Below are 13519 nucleotides of genomic sequence, written 5' to 3'. Positions count from 1 at the left end.
GTGTTTAAGTGAGAAAGACAAGACCATATGAAGAGATAACTCGAATATTTTAGAGGCAGAACAAAGAAGCGAGACTGGCCTATACTTTATGGCGTCAGTTTTTGGGCCTGACTTGAATACAGGGAATACGCGAGAGATTTTCCATGAGCGAGGGAACGTGCCAGACCGGAGACAGTTATTAAACATTGAAGTGAACACAGCAATGAATATGTTTGCATACGTTTTTAGAATGGCGGCAGGAATACCATCTGGTCCACAAGAAAGCGAGGGCTTTAGCCGCTTGATACTGGCCCGCACGATGTTCTCATCCAGTTGGAAACAACCAGAGTTACCGCCCTGGTGACAAGGGGCGCTACTGTTATCACTGCCACCGCTAATTCCAAAAAAAGAAGAAAACTGACGAGCAAAGCAGTCGGCCACCTCCGCAACCTCATTGCCGTTGGAGTCTAGTAAACAAATAGATTCTTTAGTTTTACTAGATCTTGAATGAATGTACTTCCAGAAGGCTCCCGGTTGATGGGTTGCTTTAGCTTCTACTGACGCCAGGTACGAAGCATGATCACGCTTGTGCAATATTTTGCATAAGGCACGTAGGCACCGAAACTCCTGAGCGAACTGGTTCGCACCAGAGCCTTCATCTTTCTGTGCGCACGTTCTTTCAGTTTAAGGGCATCCCGCAATTCAGAAGAAAACCAGTGTGGGAATTTGAACTTCTTTGGTAAATATTGCGGGATGTATTTCTTCATACCCAAAAGTACAGTCTCAGTAAAACGGTCAACTTGTTCATTGACATCAGTTTCGTCAATGACTGTCAACCAAGGGGCAGCAGAAAAGTAATCATACAGCCCAACGTAATCTCCCCGGGCGAAAGCGTAGCGAGGTTGCGTGTTGCAGGAACTTACGGAATGGTGGAGCATTGTGGGAAGGGAACAGGAAATAGAAAGAAGAGGACAAAATCTGTCAGGTCTAACTAAAGGACAAGCAGAGTGTGACACACTAACATCATCAAAATTCGAAAAACACAGGTCGAAAATGTTTCCACTGCAGTGTTCTATGTAATTATGCTGTGCCATAGAAGTGAAAGACGAAAAATCTGGTAATCTATTACCCTTCTGTTCAATGTGGTGGTTATGGTGGGAACAGGATAGATGGCTCCACTGAACGCCAGGAGCGTTAAAGTCTCCAAGAAGGAGGATCTTGCGGTTGCAATGAGTAATAAGCTCCTGTTTAATGGAGGAGACTAACTGATTGAATGTGTCAGGAGCTACATCAGGGGGAATGTAAAAAACCTCAACAAGAAGTTTTTCAGTTTTAGAGATAAGAATTTCAACCCATACAGACTCATCTGCATTCTGAATATCACTACAAAGCACACTCGGGAGAGATTTGTCGATGGCAAGAAGGACCCCACCCCCTTTTTGTTTGCTTCCCGTCAAGGCACGATCACTACGATATACATGGTAATTTTGAGGGAAATAATCACTAGACAGGATATCAGGGCACAACCAAGTTTCAGAGATAGCTATTAACGGAAAACAAGAAGCCAGAACATTACCAAAGAAGTCAGTTGCCTTCTTACTAAGTACGAAGACCGCGCACATTCTGATAAAACACATCCAAAGTACTAGTCATCATTGCTTTTCTTATGTGATGCGCTCAGAGCTGTGAAGCATACCTTCGCGAAACATGCCTCGAAACTCCTTAAAGAGGCAGTCTTTCGGCCAAACAGCGGGGTCATTCAAGCGCTCGAAAAACTCTTCACTGACGTATATATAAAAGGATTCGTACGTGTCAAACTTAGTCTTCAGTCGTCGGCAGCTCAAGGACGAGACACCTAAGGTTGACAGATGGGCATTAAGGCTAGCAGAGGTGGTGGATGGGGAAAGCTTTGAGACGAACATAGCTTTGGGGCGCTTCGGCTGCGGAACGACGACGAGTCCACATGTGTCCGATGCACCTACACATGCCCGGCTTCGGCGCATCTTCTCAATAGTAGGAAGGTTACGGTCAAGCACAGACACAGATTGCACCGGGGAAAGTGGGGACGGAGTGGGAGGCAGTGTCGGAAAAGCCGAAGACACCGACTGCAGCGGAGCCGACGTAGCCGCCGGCGACACTTCTTTGTAGACAACTTCCGTGAAAGAAAGCTTTTCCGAGCTGCAACGTACTTCATCCTGCAAGGCAGGGGGGCGACGAAGCAATTCGGCACGCAAGGAGCACACCTCCGCACGCAGGGAACTAACCACCCTCGCATAATGGGCGCGGTCTCCCTCGCTTTCTTGACGGAGACTGTCGAAAGAGTGCGCGTTTTCCCGGCGCATGAGGTCGTTGTCCTCCCGCAGCCGGGCCACTTGGTCGGTGAGGAAAGAAATTCCTTCCAGCGCGTCGATGAGGAGTGCGCGAAGACCGGCAGCTTCGGCGTCAAGGTCAACCGGCTGGGACGGCGGGGCCGGGGCCTTCTCGACGACGGGCGGCGAGTCTCGTCGAAGGGAGCAGGGGGAAGGAGCCCCGCTAGCGGACGTGCCGAAGTCGTCGCCGGCTCCGCTAGGCCTAGCCGCCGCCTCAGCCGTTTCACAGATGTTGCACTTGAACGGCCGAGCACCAGAACTCGGGAGTTGAAGCTCAGCGTCCGGCCACACAACACACTTCGCGTGCGCGCGTTTTTTACGGGAAAGCCAGCGGAAAAACTTTTGTTTACCATAAAAAACACAAGAGCATAGAATACAGCAATCCTTGCTGGGCGCCATCTTGCCGCAAGATGCTTCAATAATAATAATAATAATAATAATAATAATAATAATAATATTAATAATAGTATTTATTTGCTTCAATACAAGTGATGGAGGAGGTGGGAGTAAAAGCTAAAATCTCTTGACTGAGCTTCCACCACCCTTACAGCTGACAGCGACAGCAAACCGCAATAGACGGCAGAGTTTAACATTGTACTACGGTCTGCGTAGTGAGAAAAAAAAAGAAAAAAGAGAAAAGAAAAACATGAAATTCTACTACGCTCTTCGTAGTGGAAAAAGAAAAATAAATAATAAAGGCAAGAACTGATATTCTACTACGCTCTGCGCCATAAAAACAATGACATTGTACTACATCCTGCGTAGTGGAAGAAAAAACAGAAAAAATCAGTGATCAAGCAAACAAAAATACATGCGCACGAACAATCCAAGACTACTCATTAACAATTCATAAAACAAATCAAGCTTTCCTTGTCAAACATTCAATCGAAGTTATATAGCACTCACCTCAATATTAAAAATAAACCGCATATTCTTATGTAGAACGTGAATTATCGGCGAGATAACTGCGTAAAAATGACAATCAAAAAGTATCAATATCGATACCCTCATGAGTGAGCTTGTTTAATGTTGGTGGGTAGTTGATATGATAGGAGTTGATGAGCATAGTTTGTACGGAACGTAGGTAATACCCAATTGGGTTTATGGCGCTTTGGATATGGGTTCTCCTACAATTGTAGGCGTTCTATACGGGAAAGCGAATTTAAACCTCTTGTTTTTTCGCATTTGTAGTTCCGGATTAAGAGGTATTTGTACAGTTCGAATATGGTTTACTAGTATTCGTTATCCTCATTGCCAACACGAATGGTACGAAAATGGAGGCCGCTGTAAAGGGAAAACAAATTGGGCTACTGTGCAATTCGAGCTCGTGTCGCCAGAGTAGCAGCTAAAGGCTTTAACCACAGCGCTAACCTGGCACTATGGCAGAATGGAACAAGCATCATGCGCGCGCCATGACAGGTGAACGTGGCGGTACGTTTGTAAAACAGGTGCACGCAGAGGAGAGCGCTGACTGGGGGGATGCTGCCGCGTGGTTGGCGAGTTCATTCAATTAAACCTGTCGGTTTAAATCGCTTCGTAAGACGAATAAGCGACAGCGAAGAAAGAAACGCAAACACAATTAAGAAGCGGAGAACTCTTTGATAATCGTTGGGTTTTCGCCTTCAAACAACGTGAGAAGACGTATTCGCCGCAAGAACTTCTTGAAGCTCATCTACCTGGCTCAGGCTCAGCGCGCTTTTGGAGGCGACAGTCTTTCTTGGGCTACCTAAGCAGAAAAAATTCGTTTGCCTGTCTTTCCTTAGATTCAGCGTTTCGGCTAAAAGGTAAAACATTACTTAAACGAGATATTTCAAGAGGCAAAACTTTTCTGAACTGGTACGTCTGGTGGCAATGTTTTTTCTTGTGAAGATTGTTGAGAAAACAGAAAACATTAGGCATATTGGATGCAAAGCATCCATACATACGTGGTAGTTACAGCATCCGTTACACTTGCAGGGTTCCTTCATGGGTGCTTGAGTTTCCTGATAGGAAATTAACAAAAAAATACACGTTGAAAAAAAAAACAGCCTTTACTACTATGTTTTGACCCAAAATCACGGTCAAGAAAGGAGTGCTCACTAGTACGTTTTGACGAATAAAAAACTGCGGTTGATTCCTCAGTCATAGGAATAGGCAAAACACAATAGTGAAATAGGCAGCAAAATCTGCAGCGAAAGGAGGATGATTTGCGGGTCGACAGGTGTCTTGTGAGAGTATTTTGCAAACGACGTCCTGCTAGCAGGTCGTTTCAGCAAAGGTGCGATCACATTGGTCCTGCTCCGTGGCGTGTACGGCAGACGGTTGCGTTGCGACGAGCTCAGCTTGTGTAACGCGAGAGGTAGAGTTCGTAGCTTGAACCGTGAACGCGCAAACGCGTTCCACGTCGCCCTGGCGTTTCTCTTCGCATCAAATCAGTCACGTTCGCGCCATTCACCCGTCGGCGTCCCTGCGACGCAGCTTCCGCCAACTGTCGGCGCTCGTTAGGGTCATGACGCATTACTTCGCTTCACCTCTCCTAGACGGCAGCACCATCTGCGTCAACAAAACTTTTTCTGGAATTTCGCCTGTGTTCGTTGTCCCGGCGTCATTTTGTGTCGGATATGACGTCAGTGAAACCTTGGTGTGTCCCGGCATGAAGCGCTTTTGTGTTAAAACTACTACCACGAAAGAAATAACATGGAAGCTATGGGCCCTGCCTGCGGAGAAGAAAAACCACCTGTGCGGGCTCTCGCACGGCCGACATCACGTACAAAGTGCAAATACGTCGCTCGCAACATCCATGGTTCATTTCTTGTGTCCTGCCCCCATGTAACAATACAAAAAGGGCCGAAGCCCGTGGATGCTGCCTCGTGGCGGAATTCCAAGGAGTCCCACCGTGACGAATTTTTCAAGAATATGGCGCGGGAGAAGGGGAACGCGCTAAAATTGAATTGACTTGAGCAAGTCTTCACCGTGTTTATTATTGGAGGAGCGAGACGACGGAAAGCGTGACAGGTGGGCTGGGGAGAAAAGAGAGGCACTTACTTACGTTGCAGTGGCGGAAGAGGACATCTTTCGGCGACATTTGCCGGGTTGGTTGATTGTAGTTTGGGGGAAAGGAAAAGGCAAGAAAGTTCACTGTGGATAGTTTTGTGCTCGTCCGGAAGCTCATCTGCATACAACCCAGTGAAGGGAAAGGGAAGTAGAGGGGGAGGTAAAAGGTAAAGTAGAGAGAGAAAGAGAGAGATATTAAGAGAGTATAAAGAATAAGAGCTAAGGCTGTCTGTCCGGGCACATCATTCAGTCACTGCAGTCCGGTCTACAGCTGCTGCATATTTTCACAGACATTTTTTAAAACACGGTGCATGCTTGCCATAGCCATCTTCCACTTACCTGTTGTACCTTATGCTGGGATTTTATTGTGCGTTGCCAAAGCAGGTCAATTAGCACGTTGTGTCGCAAATACCTTTATCTGGACAGCCAAGAACTGCTCACTTAGGCTTTTCAGTTCTCGCTTGCGGCATAGCGTGTGCTTACAAGTGTCTCTGGCCCATATACACGTCGCACAGAATGTGACCCAATGGCTCGCATACGTTCCGGAGGGTGTCTGGTACGACTTCGAGACCTGCGCGGCCATCGATTCCTCCCGGCTGCCCCGCGGACCTTCGAAGATGTCCGGCGGGTTCCGGGAGTTACGTCGCGGGCGGCACCGCGTTCTGCTTCTGCTCAGAGGAGGGAACATCGTGCCCGTGTCGGCAACGTCTCCCAGGAGACTGCGGTGAGTGCGCAAGTATAACTCAGTGTTTGTTGCTCCTAGACGAACTTAACAGGCCCGCCTGATGTAGGATTTCCTTGGTTGTGTGATCATACTCTGTCTGGCGAGCGTGACAGAAGTGAAGGCAGCCCGGAAGGGCAATTTTAACGGGACCCCGCAACTCATTTCTGAACATTTTTTTTAAATCGGAGTTAGAAACACAAATGTTAAAAAATGGGGCTGCTTGCACTAGTGGCGCAAGCCTGTAGAAATAGCAGAGGTGGCGGCCTCTCTCCCTTCGTCGGAGACCCGGCTGTTGCACCTCACAAGGGTTTCCTACCTTGCCGCTTAAAGTTCTTTATGACTGGCAGGCGCTGATCCCTTTGTCCGCAGCCCTTCACATCTTTCACAAAGTTGACCACGTTAGCACACCCCAGAACCCGCGGCAACCGGTTTCATTCATTTCATTTATTGCATACTGCAGACCTTCGCAGGTCCAAGCAGGTGGGCACGGTACAAGTAGCAAGTACATATCAGGCACTCAAGTCAGGTAGAAATGTAAAAGGAAAAAGGAAAGAATTCAGCATACAAGTACAGGTTTACAGACCCAACAATACACAGTTAGCAAAATAACCAAAGTGAATATTTAAACAGAGTCTTTTAGTAAGTTCCATTCTTCCACTGTTCGTGGAAAAAAAGAAAATTTAAATGTATCTTTCCGTGCAAAATAAGGTGTTAGGGTTCCTGGGTGATGGTGTCTCGTGTGTCTTGTCGATATGGGTGTCAGGTACTGTGTGGGGTCTAGTGCTGTTTGTCTCTGAAGAAGTTGGGAAAGAAAATCAAGCCTAAATGTCTTCCGTCGTGACTCAAGGAGTTCAATGTCATTAGCTCTAATTAAATCAGAAGGTGAATCAGTGTGACGAAACTTAGAGTATCTTACAGTACCTTACAGCTTTTCTTTGGATTCTTTCTAGTTTATTGACGTTTTTCTGTGTGAACGGGTCCCATACTACGCATGCATATTCTAACTTTGGTCGGATTGTTGATTGGTAGGCCAGGAGTTTGACATGTGAAGGAGCGTTTTTTAGTTTGTGTCGTAAGAAAGACAGTTTACAGAAGGCGGAAGCGGAAATATTGTCAATATGTTGATTCCAAGATAAATTACTTGTGAGTGTTACTCCTAAATATTTGAATTCAGAAACTTGCTGGACAGGTGACTCATTTAGTGTATAAGTATACTGCAATGGATTTTTCTTCCGGGTTATACGCATACATACAGTTTTATCTAAGTTCAAAGCCATTCCCCAGCGATTGCATTATTGGAAAACATTAAACAAACTGTCATTAAGGTCATGTTGATTTTCAGGGCAAGTGATTACATTATACAAAACACAATCGTCTGCAAACAGACGAATTTGCACAGATGAGCATACTACACTTACAATGTCATTTATATACAGCAGGAACAGCAGGGGTCCCAAGACACTCCCTTGCGGTACTCCAGAGGCGACAGGAAGACAGCCCGATCTTTGATCCCCGATTTCAACGTACTGAATTCGGTTTTTTTAAATAATCAATAACCCACAAAACCAAGATGCGAGGAAGACCAATATTGTTTAATTTTAGTATTAGTCTGTCATGAGGAACCCTGTCAAACGCTTTGCTAAAATCCAAGAATACCACATCAATCTGACCGTTTTTATCTAGAGTAGATGCAAAGGAATGAGTTATAGTGAGCAGTTGAGTCACAGTAGAAAACCCCTTTCTGAAACCATGTTGAGTATCACTTAAGACAGCATTATTTTCAAGATATTCGGTGATAAGATTTGCGATTATATGCTCAATTAATTTACAGCATGATGATGTTAAGGATATTGGACGATAATTTTCAAAGAGCAAGCGGTTACCTTTTTTAAATACCGGCGCAACTCGGGCAGCCTTCCAGTCACTAGGGAGCTTTGAAGACATCAAAGATACACGGAATATAATCACAAGATATTTCGCGATCAATTCAGCATATCGGCAAAGAAAGGTATTTGGAATATTATCAGGACCGCTTGATTTCTTAGTTTTCAGTTTCAAGAGCATGGAAAATACACCCGGGTACGAAACAAAGTTGGCCTCTGTCGTGTGAAACGATGGAACATCAGATGGATATGCACTTGGGCTAGAAAACACGCTATGGAAGTATATATTGAAATGCTCAGCTATAATCTCCTTGTCCGTAACAATAGAGTCATTTACTAACATTTCGGATACAGGCTTTTTTTTTATCCGTCAAGTGGTACCAAAATTTATCTGGGTCATTTTTTATGAAATTTGGGAGAGTTGTTTGGAAATAATAATCCTTAGAAAAACGCACAGCTTGTGCGAGGCTAGCCTGCAATTGTCCGATTTTAGTAGAATCCGCACGCTTCTTTTTTAGACATTTAATTTTACGTTTCAGGTGAATAATACTACGCGTTATCCAGGGGGTCTGTTTGTGAGTTTTCTTTTTTCAGCTTGGGACAAATTTAGCTAAACAGTATTCACACATTTTTTTAAACTGTGCCCAGAGAGCGCATACATCATCATTGTCAAAATCAAGAAGACCGGTCTCCAGATAACCAATTATGGACGCGTCGTCTGCACGGGAGTAGTCTTTGAAAGACCGCACTTGACAGCTTTTGTTATCACCACGTTTCAACAGTGGAACGGAAAGGCCCACAAGATAGTGATCAGATAATCCGGCTTGGACAGACACGGTATATTCGCTGAACGCATGATTGAAAAATATCAGATCTAAAACAGACCTGCAAGAACTTTGGACACGCGTTGGGTCGCGAACCAGCTGGGCCAAATCATGAGTGAACATAATACTGAACATAATGTTAGCATGCTCAACATTCTGGTGACCAGCGTGCATTAATTCCCAGTTAATAGTTGGTAGATTGAAGTCACCTACAAGAATAATTTTATGTTTGTGATATTGAGACATGTGTAGCTCAAGTTTGCTTAATCATTCAGGGGGGCGTGTCTGGAGAGCGGTAGAGCGCGTATAAAATAAAATGCTGACCCCAACAAGATAACTTAATGCACAAGCACTCCAAGTCAGCAATATCGTCCAACAGTATGGCTTCAATCTGTTCTTTGATTAGAACCGCCACACCGCCACCCCTAGAGGCACGGTCTTTGCGAAAGACTTTGTAGTTCGGTGGGAATATTGTATCATCACTAATTTTGTTGCGTAGCCATGTTTCAGTAATTACTGTGACGTGCGGATCATGTTGGAGTAAAGTGATTTCAAGGAGGTCAGTTTTATTTACAATGCTTCGCGCGTTTACATTAACAAGGCGTAGGTTTTTATTTCTGTTGCTGAATAGGGGTTGATCGTTCCTTTCATCATACTCGTTAGGTGCATGAAAAGGGGCATCGTTCAAGAGTCTGGCGTTGACAGTGACTGGGCGCGCTGCCTCGTCATCATGGGGCGGCTTAGGTCTAGGTCGTTTTTTTTATCAGTACTCTTTCATTCTTCATTCTTGACATCATCCAACTTAGAACATTGCTTATTAATTTAGAGTTTATCAAAAGCCAACGACACTTTTTTCTTATTCAATCGGTTCTGTTTTGCACTGTCCCAGAGCTTCTTTCTGACATCCCTTATTCTCCGTGAGAAGTCTTCGCCAATAGAAATTCCTGTGTCCTTAAGTTTAGCTCCCCTTTTCAGTATCTGTGCTTTGTTCCTGAAGTCAAGAAGCTTAAAAAGGATAGGCCTAATCTTATTTGGTGCCGGTTTACCCAAGCGATGAATACGTTCGATTGCTACTGGATCAAGCTCGAGGATATCTGCAATGACTTTGCTATTAACGGCTTTTTCAAGGCTTTCGCTATTTTCGTCCTTTTCTTCTGGTAATCCGTAAACTATCAGGTTGGATCGCCTGCTGTGGTTCTTCAGGTCATCAATTCGCCTTTCGAGCGTTTTGATTACAGAATTCAACATCCCTACTTGATTCTGGCAGCTAGCAACGCTATTTTCTAGTCTAGTCAGAGCCTCTAATTTCTTGTCAATATCACCCAGTCGTTTTCCCTTGATTTCTTTAATGTCAGCGGCAATTTCATTCAGTTGCTTTGCTATTTTTGCAAGGCCAGGACCAGGATTAACTTCAATGTCACCGGCCAATAACAGCAACTCCCTCAAGAACGAAGGAAGCTCATAAAGCACTTCACATGGCCGCGAACTCAACGTCACTGCTCTCCACTTCGTGTGCCAACGCACGTGATCTGGCGAGAAGAAGACCACGCGAGAGATCACGCCGCGAACAATGGACAGAGTATTCACGAAGGTCCAGCTAGCCGACTCCGGGCGCTACTTACGAGGCGCACGCTCACGTGCGCTCGGTATTTTAGATGCAAAGCATCTCTTGGTCGACCCTCCGTCGTCCCTCGGCGTCCGCACCTCTCCTCCTGGTCCCCCTCTCCACGCCAGCTGTGATAACGCCGCTCTCTTCCTCGCCGCTCGGCTCGTCTCGTGCCGGCTCAGGAAGACATCGGCAACACTGTCGCTCCCGGAGCCCTAACCAGCTGTGATGACGCCGCTTTCCTCTTCGCCTCTAATCCTCGCCTCTCGGCTCATCTCGTGCCGGCTCAGGAAGACACCGGCAACACTATCGCTCCAGGAGCCCTAACCAGCTGTGATAATGCCGCTCTCCTCCTCGCCGCTCGGCTCGTCTCGTGCCGGCTCAGGAAGACACCGGCAACACTGTCGCTCCAGGACCCATCTCATGGTCAGGGCTATGTCCCTCTCTTGTTGTTGCGCTGTCCACACCCCCACTGCGCATGCGCGTCTCTCCTTCATTCTCCTCTCCTCCAGCTGTATAAAAGCAGGTGCGCGCGCTGCGCGGCATTCAGTCTGCTCCGAGGCACCGCCTGTGCCGGTTCTGCTCCGGTGCGGAACCTACACCGAACCCCCATGCTTTGCATCACCACATAGTTTCCTTCGGGGAGATAGTGTAATTTTTTGTATTTTTTGCATGCTCCTCACGTGGCACAAGCCTGGCCGATGGCTGGGTACTCCTCATGAGCCGCACGCTTACGTTCATTTGGTCTTTTCCCTTGGTATTTTTTTTCTGGTAATGCTATACGACGGGACTAAGTGCTTAACAGCTGGGTTGCTAACAAAATGTTTGAAGTTCCCTGTAAGGCTACAGCAATGTGGCGTTATGTTTTTTTTTCATGCAAAGCAGTGCGGGGTGACACTTTCGCTCTTCCGGCGTTGCAGGGATGGCGAAATGTTGAACTACACTCTCCTTGTGATGCTGGATGAACAGTCTCAAGCCCGGGGCAGCATCTTCTGCGACGACGGCGTATCTCTGGGTGAGCAATCCTTGGTGCTACAGTGTGATTGGCCAGAATCATAGGCGATGAAATAGAGCGATGCTAATATGACAACACTTGGTATTCGAAAGTGCAATCCACCCTCTGTTAGGAGTTAAACAAAACTCCCATCTTGCAGAACATTACAAAAGCTGAACACGTGCCAGTGGTTAAAAATTTTCTCAGCGGTACCTCGTCAACAAAGCAGAATCCAGGCAAATTGACGTCCCCGCTCCATTCCACTCATCCATGGCAATGGAAAAAGTTAGTAGAATTGACCATGACTGATCAAAATCGGGTCTAGTACAATCACTTGGAAAAGGGCAAAGTACTAACTGGGGTTGCACGCACCGTTCATGCTTAGCGGACTTCACTTTCCCACCGTGTCCAACCCGAGTATTTTTTTCTAAAGGATAAAAAAGACAAACCACTTTTATTATGCAGCCCCTGCTGTTATCTATTATTCGTTTTTTTTATTTTCGTTAATTGCCTAAAAAAACAGTACTTCTAAGTTAGGCTCAGCCAAATACATAGCGAGGGCCTTACTCATGGCATAGTTGACCGCGTAGACAGTATAAAGGACTCCCAGCCACTCTACAACAAAGACGTGTTTTTCAGCTTTAGCAACATTGCATTGACAACGCGGATCAATTAATAGCACGGCGGGTTCTTTTCGTCCTCAATCCAACCCGGCCGAAACGCTCTACTCTAGATTTGTTTTTGTGTGACACGCACACAAATATTCCTCCTTTCAGTTTCTTTTTCTCTTCTGTTGCTCTCGCTGTGTGCAGGTACCTACGAGAGCGGCGCTTATGGGTTGGCCGACATAACCTTCGTGAAGGTCAGGAACTTCTCATCTGATTCAAGTTTTTTTTATTATGCAAACATTATGTAAATATTTTGTCGAGCACATTGTAAGGAGGGGGTGAAAGCAGGTGTTCTCGCCAAATAGAAAACATCCTTACAGGTACGATTGCAGTGCCCATAATTCGACGACAGCGACAGGCTGTTCGTTAAAGTGAAATCCTTATGAGTCTTAATAGAAAATTGAATCCAATGACTTGGGGTAGACACCTATCATGCGAAAACTCGAATGAACCAAGGACGACCAGAAGCGAACGGAAGTATGTACGCCGCTTTTAAGAGATTACAATGATGCGCAGAACAGATTAATGATTCAGTAGTCATTTATAATAATGATTTGTAAGGTGAGATAACGGTGGATGAAGATGGATGGAGGTTAATGAAATACATTAGGATCCACAAAACAGGATTGAAATGAATCATGATGAACTAATGATTAGTTTGTAATTGGGGTAATGATTACTAAGATGGGATTAGGGTAGGTTAAGTTAAATTAAGGGGTCAAGTAGTTTAAGATGTATTAACGTGCCATGCAGTAATGCAGCTGAAATAATGCAGAAAATAATGTGGTATAAAACGGATTAAGATGAATACGGGGGGTAAAGATACCATAAGGTTGAGGATGAATTAACCACGTTCACATGGGTGCAAGGCTCATTAACCACTTCACATGAGTGAAGTCGTTAATAAAAATAAGGAATACCAGGGGGGCGGGCACGCTGCCTTGTGGCACTCCCGAAGTTACGTCACACTTTGACGACGAATCATTATCGATGACAGTGAACTGTTGCCGAAGAGAAAGAAAATTTCGAAGCCAGGATAAGGTTCGTCAGTGTAATTGAAGAGCAGGTAGTTTGGAGATTAGGCGGCAGCGGGGCACACGGTCAAATTCTTTCGAAAAGTTGAGAAAAATGCAGTCTGTTTGGAAGTTATACATGCTAGAGTGGAGGTCAGTCGTGAATTCTAGCAGTTGTGTCTCGCGTGACCAACCTTTTCTAAACCCGTGTTGGTTGCGGAAAAAGAACTGGTTAGACTCAAGATGGTTATAAATGTGGGAAGCGATAATATTTTCTAATAGTTTGCAGCAACTGAATGTAAGAAAGATTTGACGATAATTTTGGAGTAGACATTTGCCTCCTGATTTAAAACAATGGGGTAACTTTGACAATATTGCAGTCGTTAGGTATCCTCCCAGTCTCTAAAGATTATTGAAAAATACAGC

General features: G+C 45.4%; 1 protein-coding gene across 1 annotated transcript in view; it reads left to right on the top strand.

Annotated features, from left to right (window-relative positions):
* The window catches only part of LOC144139780 (lysosomal alpha-glucosidase-like), a 65735-nt gene that overhangs the window by 37496 nt on the left and 14720 nt on the right, over positions 1 to 13519 (top strand). The window contains exons 13-15 of the mRNA XM_077672040.1: positions 5897 to 6105; positions 11339 to 11433; positions 12225 to 12274. Of these exons, the coding sequence (XP_077528166.1) occupies positions 5897 to 6105; positions 11339 to 11433; positions 12225 to 12274 (354 nt within the window). The remainder of the gene's footprint in view (positions 1 to 5896; positions 6106 to 11338; positions 11434 to 12224; positions 12275 to 13519) is intronic.

The sequence above is a fragment of the Haemaphysalis longicornis genome, unplaced genomic scaffold, assembly GCF_048455015.1.
Source record: "Haemaphysalis longicornis isolate Haplotype H1 unplaced genomic scaffold, Haemaphysalis longicornis Haplotype H1 scaffold_5, whole genome shotgun sequence".
NCBI classification, from domain to species: Eukaryota; Metazoa; Arthropoda; class Arachnida; order Ixodida; family Ixodidae; genus Haemaphysalis; species Haemaphysalis longicornis.
Note: the sequence above shows the minus strand (reverse complement) of the source record. Positions and strands in the feature narration are given on the sequence as shown.